Genomic DNA, 26,186 nt, shown 5'->3' with positions numbered 1-26,186 from the left:
GCAAAATAAATGGCTCGCCAAAATGCTGGGATATGATTATGAGATCATTTACAAGAAAGGGAAAGACAATAGTGTAGCAGATGCATTATCTCGCCAATTTGAGGAAAGTACTCTGCTAGCAATTTCCCTCCCCATTCCAAAATGGATTGAAGAGGCTCGCAGGGAATGGTTTTCACACCCCGGGCTCTCCCAACTCATTTCTCAATTGCAGGTAGATCCAAATTCCACCAATGGCTACTCGTGGCAGGATGATATTCTTCGCTACAAGGACAGAGTCGTAATATCACCAACATCCACCCTCAAAAGTCGCATTTTGGCAGAATTGCACTCATCTCCCATTGCAGGACATTCAGGCTTTCAGAAGACGTATGCTCGCACCAGAAGATCATTTTTTTGGACAGGCATGAAAAAGGACATCCTTACTTTCGTAGCAGAATGCGATGTCTATCAACGCCACAAAGGGGAAACCGTCAACACACCAAGCACATTACAACCATTGCCCATTCCGACATCAATTTGGACGGAGGTTTCTATGGATTTCATTACAGGTCTTCCAAATTCAGGGAACAAGTCAGTCATCATGGTGGTTGTGGACCGACTGTCGAAGTATGCTCATTTCTGCGCCCTACCCCACCCGTTTACACCAACTTTGGTCGCTCAATCTTTCATGGATCAGATCTTCAAATTGCATGGCATGCCCACTTCTATTGTGTTTGACCGCGACCCGATCTTCACCAATAATTTTTGGCAGGAACTCTTCAGGATACAAGGCACTCAACTAAAACTCAGTACTTCCTATCATCCGCAAACGGATGGTCAAACCGAAGCCGTCAACAAATGTCTAGAAACCTACCTTAGGTGTTTCACTTCAGAAAAGCAACACCTTTGGGTACAGTGGTTACCTCTGGCTGAATGGTGGTATAACACCAACTATCATGCCACCACCAAAATGACTCCCTATGAAGCAGTATATGGTCAACTCCCGCCTTCACCTACTTCGTATCTCAAGGGGTGCTCAAAAGTACAAGCAGTGGATCAACTCCTACAACACCGCGCAACCATGCTCGCCCATCTTAGAGAGAATCTTCATCAAGCTCAGAACCGCATGAAGCAACAGGTAGACCAGCATCGCTCAGAGCGCCAATTTCAAGAAGGGGATCAGGTCTTTTTACGGCTACAACCATATAAGCAAACATCACTCAAAGACAAGGGGTGTCAGAAACTATCTCCCAAATTCTACGGACCATATCAAGTACTTCAGCGCATTGGAGAAGTGGCTTACAAGTTGGCCTTGCCACCTACTACAAAAATCCATCCAGTTTTCCATGTCTCATGCCTCAAGAAAGTGATTGGGAACAATTGCAGAATTCAGACCAGTCTACCTGAATTGGACGAAGAAGGGTCCATCTGGCTTCAACCCGAACAGGTCCTAGACACACGAGACAAGCAACTGCGCGGCCGCATGATTAAGGAAGTCCTCGTCAAATGGAAAGACACCTCTCCGAAAGATGCAACTTGGGAACCAGCCACTATTCTTTAGCAGTTTCCGCAGCTTCAGCCTTGAGGACAAGGCTAGTCTTAAGGGGGAGGGCATGTTAGGGTCCCACCCTAACCCCCTTATTTATGTAATGGGATCACGTCATAGTCAAGAGTCAATAAAGCCCATATTAATAATTGTAAGTGGTTAACCCGCAATTAATGACGGGACCACAGTTAGTTGCAAATGGGCCGTAGTATTAGATAGATGGTATTAATAAAACCCACGGTATTGATCCGTGGTATTGCATGTATGAGTCATATATAAAGGATAGAGACTCCCTGCGAGGAGTATCGTGTCTTATTTTGTAATCGAGCTCTGCTCTATTGGAGGTTGCCCCCTCGAAGAGGCAAGTGAACATTACTCTCTGAATAATAAAATCATTGTTGTTCTGTGTTCTGGGTATCTTCTCTTCGCATATTCTGTATTTGGGTATCATTTTGCAGGTTAAGAGCATAACACTTTCTGGGTTTTACTGAGTTTTGGACAAGGATCACACTCCTAAATTTATAGAATTTTTTGGGCAGATCTAAGGGGTCAAACAGGGGTCCCAACTCAACGAGCAGCTAGAGGAGCTAAGGGGAATTTGGGCCAAAATTCTGAGGTCAACATTTGGCCAATTTCTTCCTGGGTTTTTCTAGGTTTAGGCCAAGCAACAAAGAGCTGAAATCTCATAATTTTCTAAGCACGGGAAACAGTGATTCCAGCCCTTCGAAGTCAACAGACAGGGCAGGGCAATTCAGTTTGGTGCAGCAATTGTAGCAGCCTTCAGTTCACCATTTTCTCACCTGGGTTTTGTCATGCTTGCCCATTGAGACAAGCCCAGTTGCACCATTCTATTTTACAATTGTATTTTCTCCTGAAGAAGTAATAAAATGGTTCGCCAGTTCTCTATTTCCAATGTTTCCTTAGGTGCTTAATGTATATTTCGTTTTTCTGATTGCTGGATTGTTTGCATGCTTTGTATATCACTTACATTCCTGTTTAGGAACATTATAAACCTTCGCAATCTCTGTTGCCTTTTTTCAAAATATTTCTTCATTAACTTTCTTTCTCACATCTTTGCCATCCTGTTTGCGAGACGATTAACATTCATTCCATTCATCACTGGAAAACACCCTTTGCAAGTTTCTATGTTGGGAAAGCATAGATTGCAATGTCAAAAAATGAGTTTCAAATCTAGTGATGGCAGGCCTAATAATATCCTTGCCCCTTGTGTGTTTCCTCGTCAGGTTCAAAATCCATGAGTGATTCTAGATATATTTTGTTATGCTTTTGGCATGCTCTACAGTGTTCTTGATCCATTCTATTTTACCAATATCCTCAAGCATGAGGTCTATGCAATGTGCAGCACATGGGGTCCAAATGATGGTTTTGTGTTTTTCCTCTAACATTTTACGAGCAAGAACATAGTTAGAGGCAGTACCTGTGATGATTTGAACAACATTAGCCACCCCCACCTCTTCAACAACCTCATCCAAAAGTTGAAACAACAAGTGTGCATCTTTCACCCTATCAGATGCATCAACTGATTTTAGTAACATGGTTCCTTGTGGGCAAAAGATAAGAAAGTTTATGATGGTACGGTTCCTTTGATCAATCCATCCTATTGACCACCCTACGTCAACTATCCTATAACAATGTACATTTTAGCAACACGGATTTCATCATGCTCAAGCAGTGAAGATTATCCATATTTCATCATCTTCAATGATCTATTGTAAAAAGTTGTCAACCCATTCTACAAGTTTATAATGTAAATGACCCTAGTAAGACCCTCTATGTATGTAACAACCTAGGTAATCCTACCTTTTCGGTGACGATTCCCATCCTAAGAGGTTTTTTGTCTCACCGATTCATGTGTGTTTCTAAACACGGATGGTCGACAGAGTTTTTCCCTCCAACCTCACCTCAAAGCTAGGGGAATTTTGTCGTTAAAATTTTAAGTCGTAGTGTTCTAGTTGAGTCTTCTGTGAAGTATATTAGGAGTAATTTAAGCTAATTGGCTAGATTGCTTTATTACAAATTACTTGGTATAGATCATATTTTGTGAAAATCCTGTGATCCTGAATCCTACTATAGCAACTGATAATGTTTCTTCTATTTGTTAAATCAAACAAATTACTTGCAGTTTCCTATGACAAATATCGAAACATATACACTGTAGTCTTCACAAATACAATACTGCGGAAAAAACAGTGGAAGAATAGATGCATACACACAATAATACAACGTTGTTTTTTGGACCAATGTCCCCAGAAAAACCCAACTTGGGAAAACCGGTGCAGTACCTGAGGGTTTTATTATTATGCAGTAGTAAATCTGAGCACAAATCTATGGAAACTTAAATCTAGCTTTCCATACAAATAAAATGACTGACAGAAGTCTAGTAATAAAAATCTCACTTCCACCGGGGATCCGACGCTGACCTTACCTCAAGATGAGCTGCCCCTTGCTGCCTCTGCATCAGCCTACGCAGATCTGTGTTAGCCTGCAGGGACCAACATCTCTCTCACTCTGTTGATCAGCTACTACTCTAGAAACTCGATCTTCTGGCTCTCCGGGCTCCCACTCTGGCTCCTACCTCTGAAACTCGACTTCTCCTCAGCAAATACGGATCTCCCTCTGAAGCTTTGCGCTGCCTCTCTACACTGTGTCAGCCTCTCTATGGAGTACGTTGTCTCTCTGCTATGCACTCACCAGACTGGAAAAACTTCCTTTCGGCCTTACTATCCCTGCCCCTCTCTCACTGCTTTGAAACTACTGAATCACCTCCAACAACACACAACTGCTACTCTGGAGTTCAATTTCCCAGCAATATCAAATTCCTTGGTGTCTCAAGTGTGTTCTCCAACCCCCGTCAAATTTCTTCTTATAATCTCTCGTTGAGACATCAACGGCCAATATTAAAACATAATCGATGGCTAAGATTAACTAAAACTCAATCCATGTCTTCTTCTAGAAGGTTTCACCATGACTTAATTAATACTCTTTAATCAATCAGTTTTCCTAAGTTTAGACTTAGGCACCATTAAAAAATGATTAATTATTTTAATTAAATCATCTCTAGGTTAAATTTTCATAAACGATTTCTGGGTTTTAGAGAATACATATATTCTAGCCTCTCCACCAAATTTCATGGCTAGAAGCCTAGAACACAATCAATGCTACAAAAATCAACATATTTGAGTCACAGAATTGAGTAAATGATTGAGAGTCTATAACGAATGGGTGTTCCCCTTCATGTATTAAATTGTAATATCTTGATGTAAAAACATTTCAATGCATGGTCCCTCATAGTTAGACACCATGGCTAAATTATTTTAGGATTGGAAAAATTATTAATCCCCTCATGAGTCAATTAATTAAATTTTTTAGCAAAAATAAATTAAAACAATAAGCCAGAAATTTAATTAATTTTAAGTCTTAAGAAAAATTAATTTTCCAAATTAAAAAATTCGTGGGTTCTATAAGAATTAATTTTTGGAGGTCCCCGGCCAAGGGAATATTGAAAATTTCAAGAGATTTTGGACCCTAGAGCTTTGGTACTTAAATCAAAGTCAATTTTTTAAGGAAATCAACTCAAAATAATTAATTTTGAGTTGATTAAAATTCAATTAAATGAAAAACTCAAATTTTCCTCAAAAAATAAAATAATTTTGACGAAGGAGATTAAAAGATAATTAAATCTTTTGCAACGGTCGATATTACTTTGACGGGGATCAAGCCAACTAGTCGTTTGAAAATTAATCTATAAATTAGAGGCCATTTGTCATTTGAAAGGATCCGATCATTGAATCATGTACTAGCTCTTGAAGCTCTTGTAAAAAATTTTCCTGGAATAATACAACGCAAAGTCTTTGGGGTCTTACTTGATGGTAGTGTTCCTCTCTGGTATCTTATGGTAACATGTGTTTAAATTTTTTTGCTGATCTTATTTATAAGTTGTTGGTTAATACCTTTTGTAGATCAATTCATTGCATAGGTATCTTGCTTAAATTGTTGGGTTTTAAGATAGCATTAAGATTTTTATTCGATTGGCAAGTATCTCCAATCTTTGAAGATTTAATCGTTATTTCGTCCCTTTATTAATTTGACGGCTTATATTTTAAGTGTGCAGAAGTCATCTTTATTCAGAGATTTTAGGCATTTGGGGAAGTCCTCAGTTGCACCAGCTGACTCCTGAAACTTAAGATCTAGAGAGTCTTCTAGATTAAAACTCCTAAATTATCTAACTCCTCAAATCTGATAGATCTGTAATTTTAATTGTATAAATATTTAGAAATTTTAGATTTGATCTTCTAACTTGGTGTTTTAATTTTCAGATTTTTATATATTTGTATGGTTTTTCTAGTTTTTTGTTTGTTGTTTGTGCAAGTATAGATCTGAAGGTTTTTTAAGGAGATTTTTCAAGATCCGAGACAGATCTAGGCCCTACAGGGGAAGATCTCGTCTCAGAAAACAATTTGTTTACAGGGAAGGTTCAAATCTGAGGTTTTTCTAAGAACAAATTTGAAGCAAAAATATATCAGTTTGAAATATAAATTTCTAGGAAATTTTTAGGGCCCTTGGGCTACCATTTTTCTTCTTCTATTCGTTGCCTTGAAGCTCCAGCTTTCTGCTTCCTCTTTTCTCTGCTCCCTTGCATTTGTATTCAAAACTATTGCTTAATAATAGAAAACCCTCAGAGCTGTTACACCAATTTTCCCGCATTGGGTTTTTCCGGGAACTATTTTGTCCAAAAATAACTGTGTCCTATGTATCTTGTTATTTGCTCAATTTTTTGTTTCATGTATTCAAATATTAAAGAAGTGTAAGTTGCAGAAGTAATCGGATACAATATTCAGAGATTAACTTGATAATGTATATTAAAATCAAGTAGGTGAAGTAGATTCAAATTTGCTGCAGTGGGGGTTCCTTGAAGATTAGGAATTTTCACATGGAATCGGAGCATTGATTTTGGAACAGGAAGAGCAGATCCAGCGCTGAGCAGAAAGGCCAATAGCTGCATTTGGCAGCAATTCGAATCCCCTTGAAGGGATTGCACAGTCCTTGCCGGGAAAGTAGAGATTATGAGGAAATCTCTCTCTGAGAGAGTCGACAGAGGTACGATTTCCGGATCGTGAGCTTGCAGAGGCAGAGGGAGTGATGCAGAGCCTCAACACAGTGCTTGAAGGGTGCAGTTTCTATCGGGGCAGAAATCCATCGGAAAAGAGCAAAGACACATAGAAGGGGAATTTTCTCCTCAGAGAAATTTTTGCCAAAAAGTTCGAATTTCTCACTTGTTGAGCAAATGACTAGAGGAGCCAGTTCGACAGTTGGGTAAGATGGCATTGCATGGGCTCAGAGATCAGGACAGGTTGGAAGGTGCTTCCAACTATGTCATATGGAAGACCAAAATCTTAGCTATTCTGGAGGAGTACGATCTCGAAACCTATGTCAAAAGTGTTGTGGTTGTTCCTGCTAACAATGATCAAAGGAAGAAGTACAAGGCCGAGTAGGGGAAGGCGAACAGGCTCATTCTCGATGGAGTTCGAGATCATGTGGTCTCACACTTGCACGGCAAGGATACAGCCCGAGAGATGTGGGAAGCCTTGTATTCACTGTATGAAGACTCTTCCGAACAACGGAAGATGTACCTAGAACAAAATTTGCAGTGGACATTGATGCAAAAGGTAGAAAGAGTCAACTCCTATCTTTAATGTCTTCAGGACACCAGAGACCAGCTTGCTGTAGTGGGGTCCACTCAGTCTACCACAACGGTAAGGATAGCCCTGAATGGAGTCTCAGATGAATGGCAAGTCTTCGTCCAAAGTATATTGGACAGGGAAAGACTACCTTCATGGGCGCATATGTGGGCAGCACTTCAACAGGAGGAATTAAGGAGGGACCTAGTAAAGGTCAACCTCAATAGCAGCAGTGAGAGTGGCAGGAAGACCAAGGAGGAGGAGGAGAATGCAGCTCTAGCATCAAAGGGGCAGCAGAAGTAGAAGCGAAAGAAGGAAATTTCGAAGGTGAAATGTTTCAGTTGTGGCGAGATGGGCCACTTTGCATCCCAATGTCGTTTGAAGCAAAAGGATAAGGATGAGAAACATGATCCTAAGGATACTCCAGCAAACATTGACAAAGATGAGAATGCCATGAGTGCCCACACATCTCCAAGTGGGAAATGGGGCGATATTGAGCCGTAGACAGGAGGACTACATGTGGGTAGGAATCAGGATCCTTGAGGAGTCCACCTCTTGGATCAATTCCTTGCTATGGGAGCCCGAAATTCAGCAGTAGCGAGATGGACTTAGTGTCAGATGATGTAGTGTATTGTTTGGTGAGACAGATGCAGTAGCCCGACACCAGAGACTGATCAGTGCAGAGCAAGGTTGGCAGCAGTGCAGAAGTTAGCAGCAATGCAGAAGATTCAAAGGGTCAGACACTAGAGCAGTCAGATTCCAACATTCATGGTATTATGCTTCACACAATTAACTTCGGTTAATTTTGGATGTTTTCAGTTGCTTCTCTCAGCAACTGAGTTGCAGTACGAATGCATTGTTAGCAGTGGCAGTGCTAGCAGCGTAGCAGATGCAGCATTTGAGAGGGAGTTGTAGTACAAATGCAGCAGTGGCAGTGGCAGTGTCATGGGTAGCAGTACATTTGTAGCAGCAACACAGTGTTGGTGGCAGCAACAGTGCAGAAAGAAGGTGCTTCAGAAGCAAAGCAGCGTGTAGTTGGACATTGTTGCTAGAGCACTTTCCTCACTAAGAGGGAGTGTTAGTTTTTGGTAACATCGGAAGTGCTCTAGCCTTGAAAATTGGTGGAGAGGCTAAGGCACATGAGTTCTAAAGAACCCAGAAACAATTTGGTGAAATTCCACCCAGATTGTATTTTATTAAAATAATTAATATTTTTAATGGGGTTCCTAAGTCTAAACTTAGGAAAATTAAAATATTAATGGGTATTAATCAAAATATGGGTGAGAATGATCTAGAAGGCGGATCAAGTCATGTTTTAATCTTAGTCGTTGATTAGAGACTTAATCTCAGTTGTTGAAGTCTCAACAGGAAAAGTATAAGAAGGAGGCTTAGGGTTCATTTAAAAACACACGGAGAGAATGAATTGATCTGGAATTCGATTTCTGGGGCTAGGAAGCTGAGAAATTCAAACTAGGTGATCAGTTGCAGCAGAGGGGCAGGGATAGTTCGGGAGTACTAACAGAAAGGTGGAGAGAAGCTCGTGGAAGCAGCGCAGCAGCCAGGAGGACTGACGTTGGGCCAATCTAGGCCCATGCAGGGCTGATGCAGAGCCAGAAGGGCCAACCATAGAAGCAGAAAGCTACCCTCCACGCAGAAAGCCGGAACCGCCGGGGAACTGCTGGAATAGCCAGGAAGGTTGATGCATGGGCAGAAGAGACAGCACAAGGCTGACGCAAGGCCAACGCAGAGGTAGCCAGGGTTAGCCAGTCTTGTTGCTAAATCAGCTGGAATCTACTAGGTGAAGTGAGGTAAAACTCACTCAAATTTTCCGCCATTGTATTTTCTCTGCCACTGGTTTGCTAGGAGGGCAACCAACATTTGTATTCAGAACTACTTTTTAATAATAGAAAAGCCTCAAAGCTACTGCACCGGTTTTCCCGCATTGTGTTTTTCCAGGGACTATTTTGTCCAAAAATCACTGTGTCCTATGTATCTTGTTCTTTGCTTAGTTTTCTGTTTCATGTATTCAAATATTAAAGAAGTGTAGGCTACAGAAGTAATTTGCTTCAGTATTCGGAGAATAACTTGATAATGTATATTAAAATCAAGTAGGTGAAGTAGATTCAGATTTGCTGCAGTAGGGGTTCCTTGAGGATTAGGAATTTTCACAGTTTATGGCTCACCACATTACCTTATGCTCCTCTTTAGTATAAGGCATCCTCCAAGCAAGCAACCTTACCTTCGTGTGCTAATACATGAAGAAGTCATCACGTTATCACAAGGTCTCCAACATTCCAAGAAAGAATGTCAATCAAGCATCCATATGAGGTCAAGCAATCAATGAGAAAGCCACCTTCAATGTGCAAGTCCGTCATGAAACAACCAAGGATTCATCCATACACCATGTAACCTATTACCCACCACTTTATGGGTGATATCCCTAGGAGAAAAAAATTCTCCGAGATGGTCCTCTGCCGGCAGCCAACACCCCTTTACAGCCACCAACTAGCTCATTGTGCCATTTTCTCCGCGACCTGAGCCAGCCATGTGGTCCCTCGCCCATCTACCATGATCATATGTTGGAAGGTGGGCCTCCTGAATCTAAAGGTATGCCTTGTCATTTTGAAATTGAGTATTGTAGTTTGTTTATCATGGACACTTCTAGGCATGTATTAATGGGGGGATTCAGCGGAAAAAATGGGCTAGGTCTATGCTTTTATCCCCTAGACCCCTTTTAGGAATTAACCTTGGATTCTAGTCCCGTGGGATCTCTTCTATTGACCATTTGGTTCCAGGGATGGTATTTCACGGGAAAAACCCCGATTTTTGTTGCATGGTACTGTTCCCTTATCTTCTTATATTACCCTCTTTCCATTCATTATTGCCCCATCCATCATTTTTCCCACCTGGGTTGATTTTTGGTAGCATCGGATGTGCTCTAGCCATGAAAATTGGTGGAGAGGCTAAGGCACATGAGATCTCCAAGACCCATAAATCGTTTGGGGAAATTCCACCTGGATAGAGAGATATTAAAATAATTAATATTTTTAATGAGACCCTAAGTCTAAACTTAGGAAAATTAAAATATTAATGTGTATTAAAATAATATAGGTGAGAAAGTTCTAAATAACGAGGATCAAGCCAAATCTAATCTTAGCCGTTGATTAGGGACTTAATCTCAGTCGTTGAATTATTAACATGAAAAGTATAAGAAAAGGCTTGTGTTGACTTGGGGTAGCATCGGATGTGCTCTAGCCACAAAATTTGGTGGAGGCTAAGGCACATGAGATCTCCAATACCCAGAAAGAGTTTGGGCAGATTCTAAATAGTTTGAGAGATATTAAAATAATTAATATTTTTAATGGAGTCCCTAAGTCTAAACTTAGAGAAATTAAAATATTAATGTGAATTAATATAAAATTGTGTTAGAATGGTCCAAAAGTCATGGGTCAAGCCAGATCTAATCTTAGCCGTTGATTAGGGACTTAATCTCAGTCGTTGATCTGTCAACGAAAAAAGTATAAGAGGAGGCTTGAGGGTCACTTGGAGAACACACCAAGAGATCAAGATTTCGACTTTCTGGGGCTGGGTTTGCTGAGAGTTGAGAGAGTGATCTGGAGTTGCAGCTGAGGGGCAGTGAATACAGAAGCAGAGAGGCAGAGATAGTGTCAGGCGAATCAATACAGCAGCCAGGAAAGCTGACGCAAAGGGCAGAAGCTAGAACTGTCGGAAACTGTCGGAACTACCGGGAAAGCTGACGCAGAGGGCAGAAGCCAAAAATGTCGGGAACAGCCGGATCTGCCAGGAAAGTTGACGTAGAGGGCAGAAGCTGGAACTGTCGGGAACAGTCGGAACTGCCGGGAACAACCAGAACTGCCAGGAACTGTCAAAACTGTCAGGAAAGTTGACACTGAGGGCAGAAGAGGCTGACACAGTCCCTAGAGGCTGACACTGGGGTTTTTCGTTGAGCAGATTGGAGTTGAGGAGCTGCCGGAGTGTTTATCCGGGGTTTCAGCCAGAGCATCTGTCTCCGAAGGAGAGGTACTACTGTCGAGATTTTCTCTGTTGGGTGAGTTGGATTTGGCACCCAGATTGTATTTTGAAACTGCTTAATAAATCAAACCCTCAGATAATTGCACCGGTTTTCCCACATTGGGTTTTTCCAAGGACATTAGTCCAAAAAATAACGGTGTCATTTGTGTGCTTGTTTCTGTCTCCTTCAATTGATGATCTGTAATGTGTTGAGCATGTACTTGTGTTTATTTTCAGTATTTACATGGTAAATAACTTGTTAATTAATCAGAACAAGTAGGAAGGAATAAATCAAAAAGTACATAGAGGGTTTCTAACTGTTAGACTTAGAAACTTCAACATGGTATCAAAGCGTGGTCGCAGATCACAGGAGAACTGAGGACATCAACCGAGCAGAGCAACAACAGCAGAAAACAGTTGTCCTGAGTGACCGAAGTTGTTCCTAGCAGCAAAACAACAAGGAAGGGGTGACGTAGTGCCTGCGTCATCAAGTTCAGGCCAAGAAGAGGTTGCGTAAAGGCTGAAGCAAAGACAGGCTCACGCAGAGGCCAGGAGGGCTGACGCAGTTGGTTTAGGGAGCTAGTTTGTCAGTGCTGGGACTGCACAGAGCCTAGGAGCTCTCACCTTCAGATTGTTGGGGTTTAGGAGGTTGTGGATAAAGTTGCAGAGTGGCGTTGGTGGGGTACTGTTGTCAGAACAGTACCTAATAGGGCAAGGCCAATGAGGAGGGAGTTGCTACCACGGGTTTCCAGCCAAGAAATCCGGATCAGTGGTGTGGTTGCACAAACGATCAGAGTAGGGGGCATCTCGACATCAGCAGAAGGATTTCCAGGAGGGAAATCGAGGCTCAGAGGGAGTCACATCGAGAACTTGCAGGAGGGAAGTAGAAGAGCAACGGAATGGCACTACACAAAGTAAGAGACCAGGACAGACTGGACAGAGCCTCAAACTTCATAGTCTGGAAGGCTAGATCTTATCTGTACTTGACAGAAATCGTGTCAAGCACTTCGCCTTGAAGACGATAGTGGTCTTAGTTGACCCAGCTGACAATGACATGTATGAGGAAGCAATGGCGAGGACTAAGAGTATCATTCTTAACAAGGTCAAGGATCATATAGTACCACATATTGTCGAGAAGAATACGGCACGGGAGATGTGGGAGGCCCTGACCAAGTTGCATCAGCATACTTCCATGCAGAGGAAGATGCTCCTAGAAAAGCAGTTGCGGTCATACTAGATGCAGAAGGGAGAACAAATCGACACCTTCCTCGGTTGATTGAAGGCAATCCGAGATCAGCTGACTTCCATAGGGGCCACACCAGATCCAGAGTTGATGATGAGAACAGCCCTGAATGCAGTCTCAAAAGAGTGGGAGGTGTTTGTCCAGAGCATAGTGGGCAGGGCGACCCTTCCAGACTGGGAGGAAATGTGGGCGGCTCTTCGCCAAGAAGAGATCAGGAGGGTGACCAAGACGGGAAGCAGCAGCAAGGGGATCAAAATCAAGGAGGAGGAGGAGGTGGATGCTGCCCTAGCATCTGAGGGTAAGCAAGAAAAGAAGAAGAAGAAGGACCTCTCCAAGGTCAAATGCTTCCACTGTGGGGAGTTGGGTCATTATGTGACCCAGTGTCCGAGGAAGAAGAGCAAGGGAGAGGCTTCCGAGACCAAGGCAGCGCCAGCAAGGGCAGAGAAGGAAGTGGAGACAGACGATGTCTGTGCCATGAGTGCACACACACCACTTGAGCGAAAGTGGGGAGACATCGAGCTGTAGTCAGGACGACTATAGAAAATGAGGGGCAGGATCCTCGAGGTACCCAACCTCTTGGATTATACCTGCCTACCGGAACCCTGAAGAGGAGTAGCAGGACTGGTGGATGTCGGTAGAGACGGATGAGGATGGAGCGGCAAAGAGAGCTACAATGCAGGATTCCCAGGACAGCGCAAGGCTAGCAGGTTGCAACAGTGCGAGAGGCACGGGAGTGTTGCACCAGTGCAGGATGGCACAAAGAGGTGTGCAACGGTGCGAGATGCAGGGAGTTGGTGCACCAGTGCAGAGGTCAGAGAGGGAGCACTTGTCAGCGACAAAGGGAGCTTCAGCATTGGGAGCGTCTCTAGCCTGACAGAGATGTCAGAGTTGGCAGATCAATTACTTCTCAGTAATTGAATTACAGTGCAGCAATTAGCAGTGGCGGTGCTATGGGCAACATGATGCAACATGATGAGGGGATGCAGCGCAGACGCAGCCGTGGCAGTGGCATGACCATGGGCAACAGCATGGATGCAGAGGGAGTCATCGTACAGATGCAACAGTGGCAGTGGCAGAGCCATGGGGTGCAGTACGGGATGCAGCAGTACAGATGATGGGCAACAAGCCTAGCATCAGGGACCAATGTCGAATGATCAGAGTAATACTGAGTGAGGAGTATTGCTAAAGCACAGTCCTTGCTAAGAGGGAGTGTTGATTTGGGGTAGCATCGAATGTGCTCCAGCCACAAAATTTGGTGGAGAGGCTAAGGCAAATGAGATCTCCAATACCCAGAAAGGGTTTGGGAAGATTCTAAACAGTTTGGGAGATATTAAAATAATTAATATTTTTAATGGAGTCCCTAAGTCTAAACTTAGGGAAACTAAAATATTAATGTGAATTAATATAAAACTGTGTTAGAATGGTGCATAAGTCATGGATCAAGCCAGATCTAATCTTAGCTGTTGATTAGGGACTTAATCTCGGTCGTTGATCTGTCAACGAGAAAGGTATAAGAGGAGGCTTGAGGGTCACTTGGGGCACACACTAAGAGATCAAGATTTCGACTTTCTGGGGCTGGGTTTGCTAAGAAAGTTGAGAGAGTGATCTGGAGTTGCAGCTGAGGGGCAGTAAATATAGAAGCAGAGAGGCAGAGATAGTGCCAGAGGATCAGCGCAGCAACCGAGAAAGCTAACACAGAGGGCAAAAGCCGAAACTGTTGGGAACAGCCGGAACTGCCGGGAACTGTCGGAACTGCCAGGAAAGCTGACACAAAGGGCAGAAGCCGGAACTGTCAGGAACAGTCAGAACTGCCGGGAACTATCGAAACTACCAGGAACTACCGGAACTGTCCGGACAGCTGACGCAGCGGGCAGAAGTCGGAACTACCGGGAACAGTCGAAACTGCCGAGAACTACCGGAACTTCCGGGAAAGCTGACGAAGAGGGAAAAAGAGGCTGACACAGTCCCTAGAGGCTAACGCTGGGGTTTTTCGTGGGGCAAATTGGAGCTGAGGAGCTGCCGGAGTGTTTATCCGGGGTTTCAGCCGGAGCCTTTGTCTCCAAAGTAGAGGTACTACTGCCAAGATTTTTCTCTGTTGGGCGAGCCGAATTTGGCACCCAAATTGTATTCTAAAACTACTTAATAAATCAAACCCTCATATAGCTGCACCGGTTTTCCCGCATTGGGTTTTTCTGGGGACATTAGTCCAAAAATAACGGTGTCATTTGTGTGCTTGTTTCTGTTTCTTTCAGTTGATGATCTGTAATGTGTTGAGCATGTACTTGTGTTTATTTTCAGTATTTACATGGTAAATAACTTGTTAATTAATCAAAACAAGTAAGAAGGAATAAATCAGAAAGTACATGGAGGGTTTCTAACTGTTAGACTTAGAAACTTCAACAGCTTGAGGGTCGGTCAGTTGGAGATGCACCAAGTTGATCAAGAATTCGATTTTCTGGGGCAAGGTTTGCTGAGAAATCAAGTTAGTCATCTGTTGCAGCGAGTTGCAGTTCGGCAGAAGGTCGAGAATACATAGCAGAGAGGTAGAGAGTGTCGGAGAGACATCGCAAAGCCTTGGAAGGCTGACACAGAGGCTGAGGAGGCCAGTGCAGAGGATGCAGAGGACCAAGAGGCCGACGCAGAGGCAGCAGAGGGCTGTAGAGCTGACGCTGGGCTGAAGAGGCAGTGCTAGGGAATTTTTGTGGGGCAAACTGAGAGTTGGTTAGCTGACGCAGAGCCGTAGAGGGTGACGCAGTTCCTGAGGGTAGCTTGGAGGAGTTTTTGCTGTCTAGCTAAGGGAGCAGTCGAAGTCACTATGAGGTTATTCATCTAGTTGTTCATTAGTTGGAATATCTATCTCCGAAGAAAGGTACTTCTGCCAAGGAAAATCTCTGAAGGGTGAGCCATTTCTAGCACCCTAGTTGTATTCAAAAAACTGCATGATAATAAAACCATCATATCTGTTGCACCGGTTTTCCCGCATTGGGTTTTTCCAGGGACAATTGTCCAAAAATAACGGTGTCCCTTGTGTTGTCTCAGTTTATTTCAGTTGTTGTCTGTATGTGTGAAGGCTGCATTTGTGTTTATTTCGGTATTTATATTAATAAATAACTTGTTAATGGAAAAAACAAGTAGGAGATAATAAACCAGATAATGTAGTAAGGATTTCTGATGTGTCAGACTTAGAAATTCCCACATGGTACCAGGGCATTGCAGATCACAGAAGGACTTAAGACACCAGCAGAAATCTGAAATTTGTAGCAGAAGTAGTTGTCCTGAGAGAGCGTTGTTCTTGAGTAGAAGCAGCAAGAGAAGTGACGCAGAGCCTGCGTCATCATTTCGAGCCAAGGAAAGGGCCCGCGCAGACGCAGAGAGAGGCAAAAGAGGCTCACAAAGAGCCATGTCATCCTGCTCAGCCAGGTAGGATTGACGCAGTTGGCCGGAGGGGCAGATTCAGCCTTTGCCAAGATTGCGCAGAGCCTGAAAGGCTTAGTTTCTTCAGTTTTCGAGGCTTGGGGAGCTGTGGGCACATTGTGATTTGAGGAGTTGGTGGGACGTTGTTTCTATCAAAGCATAACAGTGTCTAAGGAGACAGAACCAAGGTAGAGGGAATCACTACCTCGACGGATTTCTAGCCAAGGAATCCAGATCCGTATTGCAACAGCAAAGGAGGATTGGAGAGAAGTAGTTCAATAATTAGCAGGAGGATTTCCAGGAGGGAAGTCGAGACTCAGAGGGAGTCTAGAAGAGGAGCAGAGATGGCAGTCAATCGATTGAGGGATCAGGATAGATTGGACAGAGCTTCCAATTTTGTCATTTGGAAGGCCAGGATCCTGGCAATCCCGGACAGACATCGCATCAAGGACTATGACTTGAAAACTGTCGTTGTCCCCGTTGACTCGAATGCTAATGATAAGTATGAGGAGGTTGAGGCGAAAGCAAAATGCTTGATCCTAGACGGGGCCAAAGATCATGTCATACCACATATTCCTGAGAAGAACACAACAAGGGAGATGTGGGAGGCGCTGACCACCTTATACCAGGGCTCTTCCGTGCAACGGAAGATGCTATTGGAGAATCAGTTGTGGTCATATCAGATGCAGAAGGGAGAGAAGATAGATCCATTCCTTCTCAGGTTGCAGGAAATTCGCGACCAGCTTACTTCCGTGGGGTCTACACCGGATCCAAAGTTTATGGTCAGGACTGCCCTGAATGCAGTCTCCGAAGAGTAGGAGACATTTGTCCAAAGTATTTTGGGCAGGGCTACTCTTCCCAGTTGGGAGGAGATATGGGCAGCTCTTTTCTAGGAAGAGAACAAGAAGATGGCCAAGGCGGGGAGTAGTGGCAAGGGAGGTCAAATCAAGAAAGAGGAGGAGGAGGATGCGGCTCTGGCATCTGCGGGACAACAAGGGAAGAGGAAGAAAAAGGACATGTCCAAGGTTAAGTGCTTCCATTGTGGGGAGTTGGGACATTATGCATCCTAGTGTCCCAGGAAGAAAAACAAGGGAGAGGCTTCTAATTCAAAGGCAGCTCCAGCTAAGGCAGAGAAAGAGGTCGAGACTGATGATGATTGTGCCATGAGTGCTCATGCACTTCTAAAGAAGAGGTGGGAAGACATCGAGTTGTAGTCAGGAGGACTACATACTAGGGGCAGGATCCTTGAGGTGCCCAAACTCTTGGATCACATCCGGCTACGGGAGCCCTTAACGACAGTAGCATGATGATAGGTGTCAGGTGGAGCAAAGTGTGGTGGAGCAGCAAGGCAAGGCTAGAGTGCAGAGTTCTGTAGCAGCATAGTAGAGGTTGCAACAGTGTGAGAAGCACAGAAAAGGTTGCAGCAGCGTAGTGGCAGCAGAGGGAGCAAGGGTTAGTAGCAGAGACAGATTCAACATCACGAGGCTTCCAAATTGACCAAGATGTCAGTGTTTGGGGGAAGTCAGTTACCTCCTTCTCGATAACTGAGTTGCAGTGCAACAGTTAGCAATGCAGTGCTATGGGCAGCATGTTGAGAGGGAGCTGTAGTACAGATGCAGCAGTGGCAGTGGCAGTGTCATGGGTAGCAATACAGGAAGCAGCAGTGCAGAGGATGTGAGGCAGCAACCAAGCATCAGCACAGGTACCGATGCGGAAGATCAGTGTGATGTTTCTATGGTGAAGCATTACTAGAGCACATTCCTCGCTAAGAGGGAGTGTTGATTTTTGGTAGCATCGAATGTGCTCTAGCCATGAAAATTGGTGGAGAGGCTAAGGCACATGAGATCTCCAAGACCCAGAAATCATTTGGGGAAATTCCACCCGGATGGAGAGATATTAAAATAATTAATATTTTTAATGAGACCCTAAGTCTAAACTTAGGAAAATTAAAATATTAATGTGTATTAATATAATATGGGTGAGAAATTTCTAAATAACGAGGATCAAGCCAAATCTAATCTTAGCCATTGATTAGGGACTTAATCTTGGTTGTTGAATCGTCAACAAGAAAAGTATAAGAGGAGGCTTGAGGGTCAGTTGGAAATACACCAAGTTGATCAAGAATTCGATTTTTTGGGGCAGGGTTTGCTGAGAAATCGAGTTAGTGATCTGTTGCAGCGAGGGGCAGTTCGGCAGAAGGTCGAGAATACATAGCAGAGAGGCAGAAAGAGCGTCGGGGAGACAGCACAGAGCCTTGGAAGGCTGACACAGAGGCAGCCAGGACTGACGCAAAGGCTGAGGAGGCCAATGCAGAGGACGCAGAGGGCCAAGAGGCTGACACAAAGGGCCAAGAGGCTGACGCAGAGGCAATAGAGGCTGACCCAGGCAACGCAGATGGCTGCAAAGCTAACGCTGGTCTGAAGAGGCAGCGCTAAGGAATTTTCGTGGGGCAGACTGAGAGTTGGTTAGCTGACGCAGAGCCGTAGAGGGTAACGCAGTTCCTGAGGATATCTTGGAGCAGCTCTCGCTGTCCAACTAAGGGAGCAGTTGAAGTCGCTGTGAGGCTATTCATCCGGTTGCTGATTAGTCGAAATATCTGTCTTCGAAGAAAGGTACTTGTGCCAAGGAAAATCTCTGAAGGGTGAGCCATTTCTGGCATCCTAGTTGTATTCAGAAAACTGCATAATAATAAAACCGTCATATCTGTTGCACTAGTTTTCCCGCATTAGATTTTTCTAGGGACGATTGTCCAAAAATAACGGTGTCCCTTGTGTTGTCTCAGTTTATTTCAGTTGTTGATCTGTATATGTGTGAAGGTTGCATTTGTGTTTATTTCGGTATTTATATTAATAAATAACTTGTTAATGGAAAGAACAGGTAGGAGATAATAAACCAGATAATGCAGTAGGGATTTTTGATGTGTCGGACTTAGAAATTTCCACACCTTATAGCCACCAGCTAGCTCATTGTGCCATCTTCTCCACCACCTGAGTCAGCCATGTGGTCCCTCGCCCATCTACCATGATCATATGTTGGAAGGTGGGCCTTTGAATCTAAAGGTATGCCTTGTCATTTTCAAATTGAGTATTGTAGTTTGTTTATCATGGACACTTCTGGGCATGGATTAATGGGGGGATTCGGGGGAAAGAATGGGCTAGGTCTATGCTTTTGTCCCCTAGGCCCCTTTTAGGACTTAACCTTGGATTCTAGTCCCGTGGGATCTCTTTTATTGACCATTTGGTTCCAGGGATGGTATTTCACGGGAAACCCCGATTTTTGTTGTGTGGTACTGCTCCCTTATCCACTTATATTACCCTCTTTCCATTCATTATTGCCCCATCCATCATTTTTCCCACCTATGTCCACATCCTTCCATTGGGTCCACATAAGGTTAGCTTGCCCCTTCCCTTTGCCCACACCTTGGGTCACGACCTGGAATGAAGCTCGGAGGTTGATGCAGCTGAAAACAAAAAAAAAAGAAAGTTAAAAGCAGATATGGTCACATTCAACAAGAAAAGTACCACAAAATGAAAAAGATGGTCGGGACAAAAAACATTTTAGCACGTGAACAAAAGCCAATACATGAGCTCTACACCATCATCATGGCCATCACCCTGGTTCCTACAGGTTCTATGAGCCGCCTTCATCATATAGGAGCCCATGATTTTCCCAACCCCTGGTGGGCGATGAACTGCCCCACCTTAAAATGAGGATTCCACTGCTATATCTTCCACATCATGCCCTAACCCCTTGAGCCCCAAGCAATCAATCAAAGAAAATCATAAAAAAAGGCAAAAGGCATAAAAGAAGGGTGGAAAATTCAAGGTCGGGGCACCTTATGTATAATGATTGCTCCCTCCTATACATTATAAACCCAAATGTGGGCTTCCCTCTTATCAGCTACCCTTGTACCCCAGCGTGTGACCCAAGGTTGCTCCTTCACATTCCCTACTTCATTCACCTATCTGCCACATGCCACCACCTTTTGAAGGATGTACCTTGACTATATTATCCCCTTTAGAAGTAGAAACCACCTAATAGGGTACTTGGTTAACCCCATTTGGAGTTTAGGAGACATTGGCACATCCCGAAGCCCATTATAAAAGGGCAAGCCATTATGAAGTCACCACCTGTGGTCCATGGTTAGGTAAGCTCATTTACTCAATTTCTCTAATGACTTATTGTATTGGAAGGGGAGGGGAGGCATTGGATCTTATGCAGGATTGCAGATGGTTTCCATTTGGGTTTGGTCTCCCTATACGGGGTCCTAATCCTTCAAAGGACTACATTAGCACATGTAGGGTGAGCATTGAGAGCCATGAGCCTCCACAGCAGCATATTGCACTCCATGGATCCCCACAGCCATTCAGAGATTGCTCATGGTTCACTTATTGGACAAAGAGGATGCACCTAATCCATCACGCCCAGCTGGCCCCAGATCTACACCATACACTTGGTAGATTATCCAAGACTTGCACGATGATGTGGCATCACCTACACCATCATCCTAGCCCTTGTAAATGATCTACAGGCATCTTCGATTCGGTTGGCGACCCATGAGGACACTTGTGTGCCCCCACATGTCATTTGGAGCACCACAAGTTATTACAAGAGGCCAACCCCTTGCCCACTGCTTTTTAGGGTCCTATTCTTCATTATGGCACCCATGGACCTCATTAGGCCTCTTAGAGGGCCCTACGACGTGCATAGATTATTATTTGACCTCTTGAGAGACTTACTTTTTCATTTATGAACTAGTTTGGTGGGCTTGTCACCAAAAGTTGTATTATTAACACATTATTTTATTTTTGGGGCTTATGTAGGCCAAGGAGGCTAAATCGAACTTCTAAATTGTGTAAATAGGAGTGAAATGAGTTCATTTCTCATCGTCACTTTGGTTTTGGATCTATTATCTCTCTTGAGATTTTCGCACTTTTTCTAAGGATGAATTGGAGATTTATGGATGAGTTTTGATGTATGGATATTGGTCTATCTTCTCTTGGAGCTTCTTTATTGTCAATTGTGAATGGTTGGATATACTCTATTACATGTAAGTACGTGATTTTGATGTTATTCTTGTTTACTTTTGTCATATATGTTGGACTGGGATTTTCATTGTTCTAGGGCATAATTGTTGCATGCATTTATTGTTTAATATTGTAGAATTTGTCTCTATTAGATCATTTCCTTCAATGTATGAGCCATGTAATAGGAGTGAAATCTCCTAGGGGTAAAATTTGACCTTGACAAGCCATTTCTCTTGCACATCAAAGTATAAAAGTTGCAGGGTTGCTTCTTCTTGACCTAGAAGGCCAACAAAGTGTTCTTGAGGCCTCCTTGATTGAGAACCTAGAAATCCTACTCTTACTCAACATAGACTCCATTATCCCAAAGATTAAGGCATTCATCTACCAAGGGCGGTCACTAAAATCCACATTTTCTCACATTCTTCCGGGACTAGCCACATTAGCGTGACTAGGGCATCAATTTTTTGCCAAGCTAGCCATCAAAAAAATTCGATCTCCTAGGGTCTCTTGCCTTGACCTTTCCTCTTGCCCTCCTCCAATTTTGAAGCCATTCAAACGATGGAGTTGGAAGAAAATTCAAGCCCTAGCTTCGGGATCAAAATTTTCCCTGCCATCCCCAAGGCTTGTACCTCATAGGGTCAAGACAAAATCTTCAAGTGAAATTTTTCTCTCGATCCTTTTCCCCACCTTGTCTAGGGTAATAATATCATTGGTTGCTTCATACCTTCCTCATATCCTAGACCAGGTCCACTTGGCCCCGTGTGGTCCCGCTCCTTCAAAAGACCATTCTTCAAGAACCATCCAGGATACCAATTCTAACAAGGATTTTAGGGATTGGGGAACTCCTTCACAAGCCTACTCCCATAAACCTAACCCTCAAAATCCTCTCTTCCTTTCCCTAGAAATACATAGTACCTTGCTTAGAAAGCAAGCAAGCTCTATCCTTCAAGATTTTCTGGGAAAGGGTTTGGGTCACTCATATCCATTCACTTATCATTCATTGGTGACTCCATACATATCGGGTCTCCTCTCAACAATGAAAGTTCGTAAATAGAAGGGAGCCTTAGCTAAAGTGACAGTGGGCTAAGTCTCCATTTGTTGCCCTTGGCCTAGCATTCGCCCTTTAGGGATCCCCTTAGGTCCCCCACTAGTTTGAGCGGTAACATACCCTACACCACATGAAACACCCCAAAACATGGTATAAACACTTTTGTAGTAACCTAGAAAACTAACAATATCTATTATGATACCTTATAGAAACTTAAGATATATTAGATACCAAATAAAAAATTATTTATTTGGAGTCACTGATACCATAAGTTAATAAATTATTTTCCATAAATTAGATAGTTGGACTACTGTACTATAATCTAATAATACTTAATTTATTGTTAATCACTAAACACATATGACCTTTATTATGCATTAATGTTATTTTATTAAACTTTGAATCCTAATATTATTGGAGTGCTCCAACATATAATTTCTAAATTGTCCAAGTCGGAGAATATTGGAGATAAAAGTACCAGCTATAGCATTTCCATTAAGAAATTAAAAATATAAAATAATGAAACAAAAGCGAAAAAATGTGTTGAAACTTCATGGACACTGAATCGATATCTAAAAATCTCCAAAGCAAGTGACTGAATATGATAATACTATTGTTGATAGGTTGGTGAAAATCAATTATAAACCAGAAGAGTGGGGGCACATGCAACTATTAATGTGTTCATAAAAATAAGAAAACATGTAATTCTTGAGGCTCGGAACTACGTATCTCCTTATTATTTGACTTATAGGTTGTATTCTCTTAAAATTTATGGGGTCTCTCCAGGTCGTCCTTAAACCTTGGTGGAATTTTGGTAGTTTTATCATATTCTAAGATATAGCAACACAGGTACATGTTTACCGCATTTTATTACGCCATGTTATTGCAAAAGTGAATAGCATAACCGAAAATTTTAACGTCCAAAAACAATTTACCAAGTGACTCCTGTTATACAGTAGAAGTGCTGTCTATATCAATTAACTAAGTTATAAAACAAGTTGCATTATTGCGTTACCCTGTATATGACAAATAAGACAAGAACCATGACCGTGAACCCATAATAGAAAGGTAGTGCACGTAAAACTCTTTGTCGGGCCGCTTCTGATCTTAGTAGAACAAGGCGTGTTAAACTGAAAAGTATGAAAGCGGCTGCGGCAGCGAGCAAAGGTGCAATAATCCAGGACAAGACTATTGACACAACACCTCCCACCTTCAACGCTGAACTTGAATCAAACTGCAGCCAGCAAGAAAGAAAGAAAAATATCATTTCAAAGATTACATCTTCTCGAGTTTTGCAATATATGATTTCACGAAAATACGTAGAGACCCTGAGAACCGTGAGTTAAATAAATTTGATGAGCATATTATGTTATGTAGTAAACTGTATTCTTCATAAAATGAATGGCGTATGTTAGAGTCAAAATAAAACTATATAGAATGTACTGTTTAATTGAACTATAATGTCTTCCGCCCTACTTGTATAATATGCAGGTGCAAAATTTCCAGTGAGCAAACCGTTGAAGGGGCAAATATCATAACATGCATTAAATGTATTGTGTTAAGAAAATAAAACACCCAGCCAAAATGCACTGATATGGAACATATAATAACAAGGATGTTCAATGAAAAAGAAACATGCATGATCTCAGAGTGGAGGTTTCAATTTTGTTCTAGCATTTCCGGATTACTCAAGCTTTTATGGTCTTCGTTTGGAGCCATGAGTGTATTGAAGCTTTTATGATCTTCGTTTCGAGCCATCAAGTGTGGCTCATCCTCAGGATAGAGATATGGCTGGCAACTATAAAAACTTCAATATAAGTAATCTAGAAATGCTAGTACAAAACATTCATGATATACCTCATCTTTAAAGTATATACAAAACATGCATAATACACAACATCTTTAAAGTATATATTTATAGCATTGTTTCAACCATTAAGTAGGCACGACCATTTTAACATAAATTAGTTGATTAGGTAGAGAAGTCCGGCTAAATGATTAAAAAGCAGAAAATGACCTTCTTCCAATAAATAGAATGCAACCCTTCAGTAGTGATTGATATACCAATAATAGCTCCCTTTATTGAAAGAAAGGAGGAAACAGGAACCTTCATATATGTTGCAATTGCTAGCCATATTGCTGCCAAACAGGTTAAATATATAGAAAATCAATCAGTTATAGATGCACAAACTTGAACATTAACCAATGCTCTGTATTCGCAAACAACACTGTTGCTTAATAAGAAAATAAAAGCATGCCCTTTGATTTTATTCAAATATTAGTGTCCACCAGTGCCCATTAGAAGATAAATTGGTATGAGATGGTACAGTTATTATAAGTAGTTATACTACATACTCGCAGCAATAATTGCAATCATGAATCCCCACATAAGGAGTGGTGCATTGGGCCGCTCTTTCAAAATCTGCATTCCAGAAAAAAAAAAGAAATGATACTTAAATAAATTGACTTTTGATCATGCATGTAGTCATTTGAGAATAATGTAATGTGAATAAGTTTGAAACAAAAAAATTGGTAATAAAAATATCTACTAGCGGACATAAGCAAACCACAACAATTTATCTTTGAGACAATGACCACGCAGACACGAAAGCTCAGTCCATAGTGAATTTCATTATCATGTAACGCAAAACTAAAAGGAAACCAAAAGGTAGATGTTGAAGCTCCCAATGAAAACACCCCCTGAAATCAATTCACGCAGTCATTCACTTTGGATATTGCTCAGAAAGAAATACCGATTGACAAACCATTGAAAATATGACAATATAAAATTTTAGCATAGTTTAAACATGCTACGATTTGAACATTTTCCGATCACATGTTTCTGCTTGCTTTTGCCCTAAATCTGGCCAAATATTGAGAAGAATTGCTGAAATTGCAGATATCAGCTGTTGAGATTGCACAATCTTGGTGCAAAACCCATTTATACATTTAGAAAGTGAATTTCAATGATCAAAAATTATATAGCCGGATTCTGGTGATGATTTCCGGAAAATCTAAATTGTATAGCGTGTTTCCATGGCTTCTAAAAATTTCCCATCCTAGTTTCATCAGCATTGACAAATCCATTAAAAGAAAAAATTACAACTAAACCCTTCTGAGAACAATTTCGGAAACTATAAGCCCTTAATCAGAATAAACAGTTTTGTGTGTGTTCACACTTGATCAGAGGAATTTTCTTCCTCGGTATATTTGCTACCCACAGTTTAAGATCCGACTCTAATTTGCACTCGATGATTCAACCATTTTGGTAAATCCAGGTGTTTCTTCAACCTTAACTAGAAATTGCAAGCGAGCAATGATACAATCTAACAATCCTGTTAATTATTTATTTAGACGTACCTTATCATACTAGAATATCTGTGTCTACATTAGTGCACTTTCCAAAAATCCAATAAATATGTGCTTAACATTATTTTATAGGCTGGTCATTAGCATCCTGTATCTGCTTAAATTTCTAGGTCGATGTCTAGACTCTATATCAGTGCACTTTTCAAAATTACATCCAACAAAAATATGTGCTTGCTGTGTCTTTTATAGACTGCGGAGTTATCATTAGCATCATGTATCTGCTTAAATTTCTAGTTGAATTTTTTTTAAATATGTAATTAATAAAAAGAAAGGAATTTAACCACAAACATCAGTTTGCAAAACATCAACTGTAAGATTTCCCATTATTGTGGCTCCTGATACTTCCATCAAAAATGCAAAAGCAGCCGATTGTGACAATGTCAATGCACCTGAACCGACTGATGTGCCAAACTGCAAAACAATAAACAAACCATAACCTGTAAGATTACTTATAATACTGCTCAACTGAAAGAAGTTTATCAGCACCAAGTAAGCAAGTTAGACTAAAGGAAGAATCATCACTTCTAGGTGTTTGAAAAACCTATGCTTCATTTCTATCTATAATTCTAAACAAGAAAAGAGACCATCGTAGCATGTTTCATTTATATCCAGAATCATAGCATGTTTAATTTATATCCAGAATCATCAGTAAAGAGACATCATAGCATGCAGAGCAACCATAAACAGGTATACCATGTTATCTCACTTTCGAATTAATAGACTCGGCTTGATTCTAATCCTATGAGCAGCCACACATCATGTCTAAACCTAAATCCATCCTGGAATATGCGTCATTCAGAGTAAAGAAACTTGTGAATCAATTGCTATA

The 26,186-nt window shown here is 42.0% G+C and overlaps 1 protein-coding gene across 3 annotated transcripts in view; it reads right to left on the bottom strand.

Annotated features, from left to right (window-relative positions):
* Nucleotides 1-26,186, bottom strand: part of LOC149228245 (uncharacterized) — a 313,794-nt gene that overhangs the window by 204,832 nt on the left and 82,776 nt on the right. For all 3 annotated transcript variants that reach the window (XR_016247856.1, XM_089378121.1, XM_089378120.1), the window contains exons 2-5: nt 25,646-25,768; nt 24,344-24,410; nt 24,006-24,127; nt 23,004-23,222 (exon numbers count right to left, since the gene is read on the bottom strand). Coding sequence is in view for 2 of the 3 variants with exons in the window: in XM_089378121.1 (XP_089234247.1) it covers nt 23,004-23,222; nt 24,006-24,127; nt 24,344-24,410; nt 25,646-25,768 (531 nt within the window). In the remaining variant the exon portion in view is untranslated. The remainder of the gene's footprint in view (nt 1-23,003; nt 23,223-24,005; nt 24,128-24,343; nt 24,411-25,645; nt 25,769-26,186) is intronic.

The sequence above is a fragment of the Pinus tabuliformis genome, chromosome J (assembly GCF_031772625.1).
Source record: "Pinus tabuliformis cultivar Carrire ecotype Pingquan chromosome J, CPIR1, whole genome shotgun sequence".
NCBI lineage: Eukaryota > Viridiplantae > Streptophyta > Pinopsida > Pinales > Pinaceae > Pinus > Pinus tabuliformis.
Note: the sequence above shows the minus strand (reverse complement) of the source record. Positions and strands in the feature narration are given on the sequence as shown.